At 49.8% G+C, this 11374-nt stretch overlaps 1 protein-coding gene across 4 annotated transcripts in view; it reads right to left on the bottom strand.

Moving 5' to 3' along the window:
• Positions 1-1175: 1175 nt before the first annotated feature.
• The window catches only part of CAMKK2 (calcium/calmodulin dependent protein kinase kinase 2), a 53949-nt gene continuing 43750 nt past the window's right edge, over positions 1176-11374 (bottom strand). For 2 of the 4 annotated variants that reach the window (XM_027956490.3, XM_027956491.3), the window contains 3 exons: positions 7966-8066; positions 7402-7444; positions 1176-4651 (listed from right to left, as the gene is read on the bottom strand). In XM_027956490.3, the coding sequence (XP_027812291.2) occupies positions 4487-4651; positions 7402-7444; positions 7966-8066 (309 nt within the window). In that variant the 3' untranslated portion in view covers positions 1176-4486. The remainder of the gene's footprint in view (positions 4652-7401; positions 7445-7965; positions 8067-11374) is intronic. The other 2 variants (XM_027956492.3, XM_027956493.3) reach the window with 1 other exon arrangement.

Genomic DNA, 11374 nt, shown 5'->3' with positions numbered 1-11374 from the left:
TGCATTCTAACAGCCCTCCTTGTTGGCACTCCTTGGCACTCCCTCTTAAGTAGAGCTTTTTCAGCCTTGCATCCATGGATGACCTTCCAGGAGATTCTGAAACCCCTAAAACTCTGCAAAGTGAGGCACCTGGGGCATTTCTTCTTGCTTTCATCAGATTCTCTGTGGGGAGAGGGGAGTCTTTAAATAGCAACAGCTGCTCTTGACTTGAAGGCCAGTATTTCAGGGCTGTTATTTCTGCAATAACGGAACAGGAGTCTTTCAGACTTCATCCACTGTTCCCTGATAACAGAGAACTGAAGTTCAAAGCCAGTAATGCAGTGCCGTGGGCTGGATTCACATTTGAAGTGCAGGGAACCTTCAGCCCACAGTCTGGAGAAAGCAGCAGTTCTAAAAGAGTCTCCAGACGTCATGAAAACTGGCAACCATCAAGGCTCTGCAGAACACTGAATTCCCTGATAAATTCGGAGCCTTTTCTGAGCCTGTTTACAGATGTTGACCCGTAAAATGGGCTCAATACCCACCTTATGCGGTGAAGTTTCACGTAGTATGACTGCCCACAAGATGTATTCAGTGTGTGATTAAAACTGCTCCCATAGCGGCTCACCTGTTTGGTCTCCACCAGAAGAATCTATCTGGCAGTGAGCTGCCTCAGAGCAGTGTGTTGCAAACTTCAGCATCAAGTGAGTCACCTGGGGCTGTTTGAATGGGGCCTGGGAATCTGAGTTGCTAAGCCACTCCCAGGTGATGCTGATCCTGCTGACGTGGGGACCACCCTCTTAGTAGGGAGGTACTCTCATGCTCAGTCGTGTCCGACTCTTTTTGACCCCATGGACTGTGTGCCCACCAGCCTCCTCTGTCCATGCGATTTTCCAGGCAAGAATATTGGAACGGGTTGCCATTTCCTACTCCAGGGGATCTTCTGGATCCAGAGATCATATCCTCATCTCCTGCATCTCTGCATTGGCAGGTAGATTCTTTACCACTGTGCCACCAAGAAGACCCAGGGAGGTACTAGGACATGCTTAAATTAGGGACTTGCTGAGTACATCAGCCCTGACTCAGGCATTCAACTTTACTGTCAGCCTAAGGAAGGGAAACAGACATGAGGACAGGCGACTTCAAGACCACTGACTTAATTAAACAACCAAAAAACATCCCCAAGAGGCCCAGACTTTGCACCATTTTGCTGTTTATTTCAAGTTTACAGAGAAGCTTAAACATTTGTGGAAAAACACTGAAGGCTTATTTTTCTCTTAAGTTCATGTACTTTTCAGTGATAAATACACAGTATTTAACTTTGTACACCTGATAAAAGGAAAATGCATAGTAGAAAGGATCAGGAATAAAACAGAAGCATTGGGCATGAAATCAACCACAGAATAGAAAAGTCAGTAGTCCCATGAAACTTGGCCTGTAAAGCTGGAGAGAAAATTGAAATCAACAACCTTGAAACCTTCCCTAGCACCTTGGAAGCAAGTGGAGGTCTTGGTTCTTCCCCCTGGTGACAAGAAGCTCCCCTTTGGAAGATGGGTGAGAGTGACAGGTGGAGCCTATAGGTCTAAATTGCACAGTTCTTCACCTCGTCCTGGAAGGCTTGGAGGACGAGAGCCCTAGCTTACGAGAAAGGCCAGACCAGCGGGTAGATGGCCTCTCCGGCCCCAAGTGCCAGCAAGGGGCTAGATAAGGCTTTATGGGAGCCACTGGCCAGGCTGTGGAACAGATGGGGAAGTGAAACAGGGTGGAAGAAAGACGGATAAAGAACATGTGCTTCTTCAAGGCCACAGGTGCAGGCCACAGCTTGCTTAAAAATTGGTCCCACAGATGAGCCAGTAATGGAAGAGGATAGGCATCCTTTTTGCTTACCTAGAAAAGCTGCTCATATCAGCTTCTGCCCTTTCCTGACAGTTGGGTTTGAGGGGAAAAAATCAATGTTTGTGCTCTAAGGAGTGGAGACAAACCCCAAGAGTCTGTGCTCCAAGTAGCTTTAATGCTTTTTGTTACAGCCCTCTCTGCTTATCCTTTTCTCAGTGGGGTGGTTCTTTTCCACAGCTTCCTTTGGTGTTTCTTAGTGTAAAAAAAATAAAATAGTAATGAACATGGGCCTCCCCCAACCCACCTGCCTGAACAGTTCAGTGCTGTCTGATCGCTGGCTTTCCACATGTGAAATCTTCGACGGAGAGTTTCATGGTGGGAGAAATGGCATCGCCGATGCAGTTGTGTAAACACAGGAGGAGTTCTGCAGAGGCTCTGCATGCTACCAGCCCCCGCCCCTCCGGGCGAGCCCCCCACTACCAGGTCAGCGTCCACATGGACGAAGACGAAGAGCCGACTGACTTGAACCACTGCAAGGTGCTTATTGCAAACTAACCAGACCCATTTGTTCCCAGGAGGGGTGGAACCTGTAGATTTAAACAAGCACAGGAGGAAGAAGTACTAGATTACAGAAAGAAAGAAAGCAGGCCAGAGGACCCTCCATCAGATGGGTGTCCTTGGCTCTTGGAAACCAGCCTTCTCTAACTCTGTCCTGCTTATAAGGTAGAAAGAAGAGTCTGGCTAAACGACAGTCAAGAGCTTATGAAGATCTGCGGAAGCTCTGTGAATGCCCTTGGCAGCAGACACAAGACCTGCTGCTCGGTCTCTGCAGAAAGTGCCCCTTTCAACACGGATCAGCCAGAAGCTACAAGAGAACTCATGCTTCTGATCCTGATTACCGACACTATTTTCCTCAAGGCAGATTCCACAAAGCACTGGGAATCCCCCAGGCCAAGTCCTTCTAATTTTCCTCCCTCTTGAACTTCACAATTACCCACACGGGACTCTGGAAGAAGTCACACTTGAACTGCAACCAAACTTTCCAATGTTAGTTGGAAGTAAAAAACGTAAACTTTTTCTTTCTGGACTGCTGGCTACAAAAGGGGACTTCCTGTGCCAAGTCCTGGTTGCCTTGGACCCGAGGACTGCTCTAGGTTTCAAGAATCTTCTCTAAAAGGGCATCCTACAGTTATTGTTTAGATCCTAACAGAGCTTTGCCAGTAAGGCTGATCATTTATGTCTCAGCTGAATGAAAGTATTCCTAACTAGCCCTCCACAAACTGGATAACTGTTTGTTTCACTGACTACAACAATCAGCTACTGCTGAGAAAGAAAACAGACTCTTAGCAGCCTCTAGAATACACAGGTTATAAGCAAGCTGAGCTGCTAATATACAGGGTAGATGTCACTGGCGCTAACTCTGATCATACACCTGAAGCCATGGGATAGCTCCTGGAAGCTCGCAATGATTTCTGAACTGCTCAAGAGTTCAGACTAGTTAGAAAATTGAAAGTATTTGTTGTTGTTGTTTACTCTTAAGCCATGTAATGTACATGGAAGTGTAGGATTTAATTTCACCCTGAAGTTTCTGTTATTTAACAAGAGATTGACTAGAGCTCCTTTAAGAAAAGTTTCAGCTCTGAGCGGCTGTCATAAACACACTCGTTCAGTCCTTGAGAGGAGATGTCCCACCATAACCACCGAATGCCCTTCTGGGAATGGAAAATCTGGCCCCCGCACCCACCCAAGCTCTTATGTATCAAGCCCTTTCCATTTTCCTGATTACAGCTCTACTCATTAAAAAGATTTATAGTCCTTCCTAGAAACAAGTTGGAGAAGGCAATGGCACCCCACTCCAGTACTCTTGCCTGGAAAATCCCATGGATGGAGGAGCCTGGTAGGCTGCAGTCCATGGGGTCGCTAAGAGTCGGACACAACTGAGCGACTTCACTTTCACTTTTCACTTTCATGCATTGGAGAAGGAAATGGCAACCCACTCCAGTGTTCTTGCCTGGAGAATCCCGGGGATGGGGGAGCCTGGTGGGCTTCTGTCTATGGGGTCACAGAGAGTCGGACATGACTGAAGTGACTTAGCAGCAGCAGGAATAAGTTGCGTCGAATCAGGCTGCAGCTACTGAGGGCTAGCCCTGTCCTGACTCCATGAATCCACATTCTAGAACGTGCCACGGTTTGGGGTTTTGCACGAAGTCACACCTGCTCTTCCTCTTTCAAATGCAGCCAAGTATGGCCTCGGACCACACCACCAGAGTTTCCTGCCAGTTCTTCCCGACGTTCAAACCTCACACATATTCACTTGGTATCTCTTGACACCATTCTGAGTTCACAAGGGAGATTTTTGGCATAAAAACGTCTTAAAAAGCAATTGTCCCCCAATGCACGTGGCTTTGGGTCTGCAACTCCTCACACCCGCCCATTCAGCCAGCCAGCGGCCAAAGTCGATGTCATGGAGTCGTCTCGTCTTTTTTTTTTTTTTTTTTTTTTTTTGTCCCCTTTAAAATAAGAAAGAAATCAAACAAACCAAAAACAAAACAACCAGAGATGACTGTCAAGGCTCTACACACGTGCTCGGTTTCCCGTAGGACATGCTGCTATGGAAACACAGGGCGCCGCCAGCAGAAGTGAGACGCGCATGCGCAGTCGCGGTCCGGCGCTACTCCATCACCTCGTCCGGCCGCGCAGGATGAGTGTGCTCTAGGGAGCTGGGGCCTGGAACCCCCCAACTCTCCACGCCAGGGCCGCCTTTCATGAGAGCACTTCCTCCTCCCCTACGGGGGCCGGTTCGGGGCCCTGGAGGCTGTCTTCGCTGCCTTGCTTCCTGCTCACCGAACAAAAAAACCCACATTAAGTCCTGGGGCAATGCGGGCAGGGACCTGAACCAATGTCTCTGGCAGTCCTGCACTGCCTGGACCATTATTTACTTGTTTTTAGAGTCTCTCCCCATTTTTTTGCTTATGTGAAAGTTTCAGAGGAGACCTTGCATCCCTTTGGTAAACGGAAAACCAGCATCATGTGCCAAAAATTGTAAGGAATGTAAACTATAAACATAGATGCGAACCTATGGGCTGACACCTGAAACCATAGCACAGGTCATATGGGCTCCACACTGGGGCCTGTTCACAGAGAATTTAGGCATCTTCGCTCCCCCAGCTTTAGGCTCTAAGCTCCTGCAGGGCAGGAACCGTACTGTCTTCAGTCTCCAGGTGTGTTTCGTGAGGGACACGAACAGGACCACCCGACTTGGCCTGGCACAAAGCCAGCCTTCAGGACATGATTGTCAACAGAAATGTGCTGAGCACACAGGCCCAAGGGATGCCTCCAACAGAGAGAAGGGCCCTCATCTTGGCAATGCGTGACCAGAGCAGAAGAGACTAGGTTGGTGGGAAGTGTCCCCATGTTCCCAAGAGGCCATACCCTGAAGTGCCCCCAGCTAGAGCTGCCTGGGGTGACAGATGTGGGCTGCATGATGGGAAATGTGAGGGAAAGTCCCTAAGGAGAGGCCCAAACCCTTTACCAACATTAAGCAAAGAATGCCTGTCCTAAGGAGAGCCACTGGGCTTGCCACACAGAACTGGTATCTACTGCGTGCCTTTGGGCAGAAGGAGAACTGCCCTGTACATGAGGCAAGGGCATGATGTCCGTACATTCCTAGGAAGAAATTCCTCTTTGTTTAAAAATCACACACATTGGTTATTATGTTTCTGCCAAGGAAGAGAGGGTCAAGTCTCTGGGGAGGAGAGATGTAATTGGATATCCAGGGAGGCCTGACAGCTGTCTACTCATACCAGCTGGTCTCACTACTTACGGGCCATGGGCCCAAGGCCTCCAAAGACTGCCTAACCCCTCCAAAGACTGCCTAAGCCCTAAGAGCTCCAGAGTGCTGGACCACTGGGACAAGCAAAAGCATCCACCTGTGGGCTAAGGGCAAGGGCAGGTAATCCCCAGGTGCTTCTGGGACGGAGATGAGGGAAGAGAAAGGCAGTAAGGTCTTTTGGGCCAATCTCAGTCTTTGGTGTCCTGCAACTTTGATCTCATTAAAAACAGAAGATGAAATAAACAGACTTGCACAAAAAAGGAGGCAAACCGTAAAAGAGGTTGAGAAGAGAAGGGACAAGTACAGGCCAGCCTATTAGGCTTCAACCTGTGACCTTGTAAGGCCCACACCGTAAGTGGGGCCACCTCATCTCGCGGCTGTAGAGACGCCTGAGAACATTGTGGCAGGGACGGAGGCAGCCTTCCCAGGCTGTCCATGATCGGTTTGGAGGGCTAACTGCCATTTTCCCTGCTCTGGAAGAGCATAAATGATCCACAGATGGTCTTCCTACGTTACTGTATGAGCACCTGGCTCCTATGGTGGCCAAGAAATTTCATCTCATAAGCCAACTCCTAACAAACAAATGCTGCTTGCACAGGCATCATTCAGGGCAGCATTATTCATGCGTGACAGTCCCCAAAGTGGAAAATGTATTCATCACCGAATGAATGGGAGCAACAAAGTGTGGGTATATCCATACAATGGAATATGGTCGAGCCACAAAAAGGAAAGAAGTTCTGACACATGCTGCACCACAGATGAACCTCAGAAACATTAGGCTGAGCGAAAGAAGCCAGACACAAAGGCCACAGACTGATTCCATTTATATGAAATGTCCAGAATATGTAAGTCTATAGAAACTGCAAGTAGCCTCGTGCTGGCTGGGGGATGGGGGAGTTGGGTGGTGAGAAATGAGGGTACAGAGTTTCTTCTTGAGCTAATGAAAATATTCTAAAACTGAATATATTAAACGCTATTGAGTTATATACTTTAAATGGGTGAAGTATATGGTATGTGACTTATAGCTCAACACAGCAGTTTTGAGACTTAGAAATGATTGCCTGGAGCTCCCAACTGAGAATGAGGTGGTGAGATGGGCTCGGTGGGGAGAGTCCCAGGACTGCTATCCTGTCACAGGCATGGGGTGGGGAATGATCATCCTGTCATCTCAGGCTTGCAGGGACAGAAATGCTCCTCTGTCCTGGGAGGTGCTGGAATGGCTAAGCTGGGCATGTGTTTGGAAGAGGATGGCGGACTCGGGGGAATAGGTTTGGATCCTCCTCCGAACCAGGGGAGCTTTCACACTCATTTGCAACAGGCTGAACGAGGACTTATTTTCTAGGTCTTAACCCATCAGAGAAGAAGGGGAGGATGCTGGAGAGCCCCGGGCAGGGAGCCCCCGAGCTCAGCATGCCTGCTCTAGGCTCTGACCACCAGCCCAGATCAGGGGCGGCCTCGGCCCATGACATAGCTTCAAGGCCGTTGACGTGCACCGAGCCTAGGTGGGTGCCAGACTAGGTCTAAGACCCGGGTGAGTTCACAGGCATTCCGGGTGGAGCGCCATGCACCCGCAGCCCCAGCCCACATGCACGACCCACCACCGGGTCCAAGCCCCTGGATGCCCCGTTTTCCTCCTGGGTCTGGAGGCCCCGGGCTGGATGGAAGGTCCGCCTGGATGCAGATGCCCCGTGCTCTGCAGCTGCCCCCGCCCCCAGGCCCCGGCAGAGGCGAAGGCACAGGCAGGCAGGCGTTACCTTGGGCTCAGACAGGGGCTCACACTCCCTGGTTGGTTTTTTGCTGGAATCACCAGAGGGGAGGGAAAAGGGAAGTGAGAAGGGACACTTGGCACTCATGGCATGCCTGTCCCCCAACCCCCAGAGACACTCAGACCCCAAACACCAGCTTCACGGAGCTGTTGCCAGGGTGGTCAGGAGCAGGACACCACCCCTCACTGTGAGACGTTTTGGTGGGGGGTGGTCCCATGAGTGAGACTTGCCTTGCTCACTCATCATGGGGCCACAATCCCACCATCAAGCATGCACGCTCTGGGGTCTAACAGCCTGATAATCAACCATTCTCCCACCCCTGTTAAAGTGCATGTACCCCCAGAGAAAGGTAAAAGTTCCCTGTGGATTGGCTGTCAGTCAAGGAGGCGGGCTGGATCCAGGGTTGGGGAGAAACCAAAGCCAGCAGCTTTGCTCTGACTTCCCCAGAGAGCCTGGCCGGGCTGATCTGAGTCTGGACACCACTGCTGAGAGAATGGGCCCAGAGATGGTGGGGCAGGGCGGCCTCTAGCTCCCCACCCCGGGGAAACTCACCTGAGCAGGTTTCCAGGCGCTGACAAGGAACGCTCCTCCCGCCGGCTGCCCTCAAACGGGTTCCCAAAGGAACGTTTTCGTATCATGGTCTTCACCAGGATCTGGAAAGGAGAGGAGGAGGCTCAGCAACCTGGGGGTGGGGGACTTCAGGCAACAGCCTCCCTCGTGCCATAGCACAAGTCTCCTATCTTCTTCCCTTCCCCTCCCCTCATTCCCACTGCTCCCCCCACCCCAGCACACACACACCCTGCCCCCTGCCAGTTCCCAGGACTGATTGCTGATGGTGAGCCTTTGAGAAACATCCACCCAGGATACAGGAACCAAAGCCATCACCAAGTCTCACGGGCCCACCAGAATCTTCCACGGCTCCCTGGTTGTCAACAAGATAAGGTCTAAACTCCTCAGTCTGACATCCAGAGCCTGTCACAGTCTAGTCTCAGCCTACCCAATTGCTGGCCTGCAGAGTTTGTCCAGTATCCGTGGTACCATCTGTCACCTGAGCCATCGCTGGACAGGCCCTCCTGGCCTGTCAACCTGTCTCCTCTTCAAGGCGAGGCTTTTACTGGCGGTGAAAGCTGTCTACAACCACCCCAACAGGCAACCAATTACTGCTTCCCAGGTATAATCTGAGAGGGAGGGGGATCACTGCACTTTTAATTTAAATGTAATTCACACAGCTTAAAATTCACCACTTTAAAGTGTACAGTTCAATGGTTTTTAGTATATTCACATCACCACTATCTAATTTCAGAACATTTACATCACCGCCAAGAGAAATCCAGTACCCATTAGCAGCCACCCCCATTCCTCTTCCCCAGTCCCTGGCAACCACCAATCCACTTTCTGTCTCTATGGGTTTGTCTTTTCTCATTTTGTATAAATGGAATCATTCAGTATGTAGCCTCTGGGGTCTGGCTTCTTTTACTCAGCAAGCATGATGTTTTCAAGGTCCACCATGTTACATTGCTTTATTCCTTTTTATGACCTGGTAAAAATCCTTTGTGTGGATATACCATATTTGCTTCTTTGTTCATCCATTGGTGGATATTTGGACCATTTCCACTTTGGGGCTGTTGTGACTAATGCTACTATGTACATCTGTGTACAAGAGTTTGTATGGACATACTTTCCACACAAAATGTTTTCATTTCTCTTGGGTGTACACCTAGGAGTGGAATTCTTAGATCATCTGGTAACTCTCTCTGTAGCATTTTAAGGAGCTGCCCATCTATCTTCTACCGTGGCTGCACCATTCTACAGTCCCAGGAACAATACAAAAGGGTACCAGTTCCTCGGGTGGGGGGGTGCATTTTTGTTGAGGATGAGAAGCTTTGGTCCCAGTCTAAGGAGCCGAGGAGACATCCCAGGATACGGAGGGTGGCCCAGCCACAAGTTGGTGTGATGTGAGGGCAAGAGAGGTCAGAGGTCCTGAAAGCCCTTCTAATCCTGAGAGGCGCTGGTAGTCAGCCTGTCAACGGCCATGAGATGGAACTCTTTGGTGTCCCCCACCCCGCCCACCAGGAGACAGGGTTTGCAGCTTGGTTGGGAAACACATGCCGGAGGAGGGGATCTTTGGGGAAAGGGTCAGTATCCCTCTATCATGCCCCTCAGCCACTGCTCAGCTTCCCTCCTCTGCCTCCCAGTCTGCCCCTCAGGGCATCCTTTCTTTTTTTAAATAAAAGTTAATTTGGCTGCATCGGATCTTTAGTTGTGGCTCAAGAGGGTCTTCACTGCATCATGTGGGATTGTTTGTTGTAGTGCACAGACTCTCTAGTTGGGGTGCTCGGGCTCCAGAGCATGTGGGCTCAGTAGTTAAGAGTGCAAGGGCTTAGCTGCAGAAGCATGTGGGATCTTAGTTCCCTGACAAAGGACTGAACCCATGTCCCTTGCACTGCAAAGCAGATTCTTAACCCCTGGACCATCAGGAAAGTCTCTCGCCCTGTCCTTTCTGAAACCCATATCTGATTCCCTCCCGCCCTGACTTGGTATCTCTCACCCCTATGAGTTTGGAACTTAACCTGTTACGGGCCACAGAGCCATGGAAGGTTCATGGTGATGCTTTTGGCTGCTGTCGTTCATGAAAGAATTTACAAAGAAGTGGCCTCAACACCTGTAAGGCTCTGGCCTCCCTTCCAAGTAAAGTATGATGTCTCTTCAAGCTGTTTCATATACTAAGCCTCTGGACTCTTTTTTAGAAAAGATTTTCATGCTAAAAGAGTAGGGGGAAGTGTTTTTAAAAACCACTGATTTACTAAAAGGTGGAAACCACCAAATGTACATCAACTGATGAATAGATAAAATATGCTCTATCCCTACAATGGAACACTATTTAGCCCTAAAAAGGAATGACTGGGTGCAATGTGGATGAATCCTGAAAACATTATGTTGAGTGAAAGAAACCAGACACAAAAGGCCACTTACTGTATGATTCCATTTATATAAAATGTCCAGAATAGGCAAACCTATAGAAACAGGGAATATCGACTAGTAGATGCCAGGGGTTGGGGGTGGTTGGGGAGGGAAGAGTGACTGACTGTCAACAGGTATGGGGTTTCTCTTGGGGATGATGAAAATGTTTCAGAACTAGAGACGTGATGGTTGCACAATACTGTAAATGTATTAAATGCCACTGTATTGTTCACTTCAGAATGGTTAATTTTATATTACAAGAATTTGACCTCAATTTAAAGAAAGAAAAGAAAAATGCTGAGATAAGAGAATGAAGGCCATTCCCCTTGACAAGCATGCATGGTGCCTCCCTTGCCAAGGCCCAGCTCTGTGGTTCCTGGAACATTTGGAACTGTTTTGCTCCCTCAGTGAGCCTCGCCAGCCCTCAGGACCCAGCGGAAGGGGCTCCTACCCTGCAAAGCCTCCCAGTCCCACTCCTCTCCCCGCTGGCCTGTCACGGTGTGGACACTCAGTGTGTGATGGCACCAGAGGGTGATTCTTTCTTTCCAGGTTCATCTTCCTCAAGAGGCCAGAAGCCCTATGAGGGCTGGCACTGTCCCGTGCTCATCTCTGTAACCTCATGCCTGGCACACACAGCTGAAGCCCCCACGGCCTCCTTGTCCCCCCAAATTCCACATGGGACCTTCCTAAGGCCAACACTGACCATGCCACTCCCCTGAATCAAATCCTGCAGGTGCTTCCCACACTTCTGGGACCAAGATTTAAATTTCAGCTGTGGCCTCAGGACTTGTGTGCTCTGGTCCCACCTCCTATCCAGCCTCATGCCACCCTCACTCCACCTCCTTTGCCCTGTTTCAGCTGCCTTGACTTTCTTAAGGTTCCTCGTGAGCCTAGCCGCCTCCCAACAGAGGGTCGCTGCATTTGCTGCTCCCTTTTCAGGAACACCCCACCCTTTACCCTCTCGGCCTGAACACCCCGCCATCCTCTTAGCACACGCCTT

The sequence above is a fragment of the Ovis aries genome, chromosome 17 (assembly GCF_016772045.2).
Source record: "Ovis aries strain OAR_USU_Benz2616 breed Rambouillet chromosome 17, ARS-UI_Ramb_v3.0, whole genome shotgun sequence".
In the NCBI taxonomy this organism is placed as follows: Eukaryota; Metazoa; Chordata; class Mammalia; order Artiodactyla; family Bovidae; genus Ovis; species Ovis aries.
Note: the sequence above shows the minus strand (reverse complement) of the source record. Positions and strands in the feature narration are given on the sequence as shown.